Raw genomic sequence first — 1921 nt, 5'->3', positions numbered from 1 at the left:
GATGGAGCTCGGGATTGCCTCAAAACCCAGCAGCGGGACACGGGGTCACCCCAGCAGTGGGGCACAGGGTCGCTCTTGCCTCCCCACACCATCGGGGCGGCACTGGGCCCGTCCCCACCGCGTCCCCTCCCGTAGGGTGAGCCACCACCACCGCGTGAACCTGATGACGAGCGAGAACCTCTCCATCTGCTTCTGGCCGACGCTGATGCGCCCCGACTTCAGCACCATGGACGCGCTGACGGCGACCCGCACCTACCAGACAATCATCGAACTCTTCATCCAGCAGTGCCCCTTCTTTTTCTACCACCGCCCCATCCTCGACCCCCCCAGCGCCGCCCCCGCCTCCCCCTCGGCCGCCGTCCCCCCCCCCGGCGTCGTCCCCTTCGCCCCCATCGCGGCGCAGCCGTCGCCCCCCAGGACCCCTCCGCCGTCGCCGCAGTCGCCCGTCCAAGCGCTCCTCCCGGCCCCGCTCCACGCGGAGCAGCACTCGCTGTGAGCCCCGGGGGGGCGCGGGGGGGCGGCGTTGGTGGGTGGGAGAAACGAGGGGGAAAGAAAAAGAGGAACAAAGGAGAAAAACAAAACAGAAAGCGGAAAAAAAAAACAAAACCGACAACCACACCGTAGAGCTCGGCCCGGGCTCGGGCGCCGCTCGCCCTCTCCATTCCCAGCGTAGACTTGTGGGGCCAGGAGGGGCTCCCGTGTTCGGGGCGGGGGGTGAGGAGCTCAGCGCTGGGCTTTGGGCTCGGACTCGGTGCGCTGAGCGGAGCCCAATGGGGTGGGGGTGGCGGAGCCCCCGACGTGCCCGGGGATGCCGCGGAGCGACGCGGCCCCGCCGCGTCTGACGTGGGGTGGTGCAGCCCGGGGCTCTGCTGGGGGGGTCCCACAGGGTCCGGTGCTCACCCGGCGTGGTCCTGCGCGTGCTCCGGTGCGGTGTGGTGCAGCCCAGGGCTGTTCCGATGGGGTTGGATGTGACCCAGGATTTGTCCGCTGTCATCCGGTGCGGCGCGGTGTTCGTCCCGTGGGCTCCAGGCTCCTCCAGCGCGGTCGGGTTTGTGTTCTGCTGTGGTCTGCTGCAGCCCAGGGCTCGTTTGACCCGACCCAGCGCTTCCCCGCCGTGGTCCAGTGCTCGTCCAGCTCATCCGGTGTGATCCAGGGCTCGTCCAACACGGCGCGGTGCGGTCCGGCGCTCATCCAGCGTCACCCAGTGTTCGTCCAACTTGTGCAGTGTTGCCCAGTGTTCACCCAGCGTGGTCCGACGTGCATGCCGGTGCGCTCTGGAGCAGCCCAGGGCTCTCCCGGTGGGATCCGCCGTGACCCAGCACTCACCCGGTGTGGTCTGATGTAGACCAGGGCTCATCCAGTGTGGCCCAATGTGAGTTCTGATGTGTTCTGGTGCGGCCCAGGGCTCTTCCAGTCTGGTCCAGCGTGGCCCAGGGCTCTCCTAATGGGGTCTGACGTGGTCCAGTGTGATCCAGCGTGGTCCAGCGCTCATCCAACACGCCCCAATGCTCATCCAACGCGCCCCAACGTTCATCCAACGTGGCCCAGTGCTCAGAGCTCTTCTCATGGGTTCTGATGTGGTCCAGCGCTCATCCAACGCGCCCCAGTGTTCATCCAACGTGGCCCAGAGCTCTTCTCTTGGGTTCTGTTGTGGTCCAGGGCTCATCCAGCGCGGTCCAGCGTGAGGTGTGATGTGATCTGACGCAGCCCAGGGCTCTTCTGATGGGATCCAGCGCGTCCCAGCACTCATCTCGTATGGTCCAACATGATCCACCATGGTCCAGTGCTCATCCGAAGTGGTCCAGCGTGAGTTCTGATGTGGTCTGACACAGCTCAAGTCTCTTCCAATGTGGTCCAGAGTGGTCCAGGGCACTTCTGATTGGGTTTTAAGTGGGCTAGCACTCATCCAGTGTGGTCCAGC

General features: G+C 65.9%; 1 protein-coding gene across 1 annotated transcript in view; it reads left to right on the top strand.

Moving 5' to 3' along the window:
- Positions 1-1915, top strand: part of LOC110391624 (rho GTPase-activating protein 35-like) — a gene marked incomplete at its 5' end in the record, with an annotated part of 12714 nt that extends 10799 nt beyond the window's left edge. The window contains one exon of the mRNA XM_021383579.1: positions 136-1915. Coding sequence (XP_021239254.1) covers positions 136-496 — 361 coding nt within the window. The remainder of the gene's footprint in view (positions 1-135) is intronic.
- Between the last annotated feature and the right edge of the window lie 6 nt (positions 1916-1921).

Source organism: Numida meleagris, unplaced genomic scaffold, assembly GCF_002078875.1.
Source record: "Numida meleagris isolate 19003 breed g44 Domestic line unplaced genomic scaffold, NumMel1.0 unplaced_Scaffold422, whole genome shotgun sequence".
In the NCBI taxonomy this organism is placed as follows: Eukaryota; Metazoa; Chordata; class Aves; order Galliformes; family Numididae; genus Numida; species Numida meleagris.
This window is presented reverse-complemented; position numbering and strand designations above follow the sequence as displayed.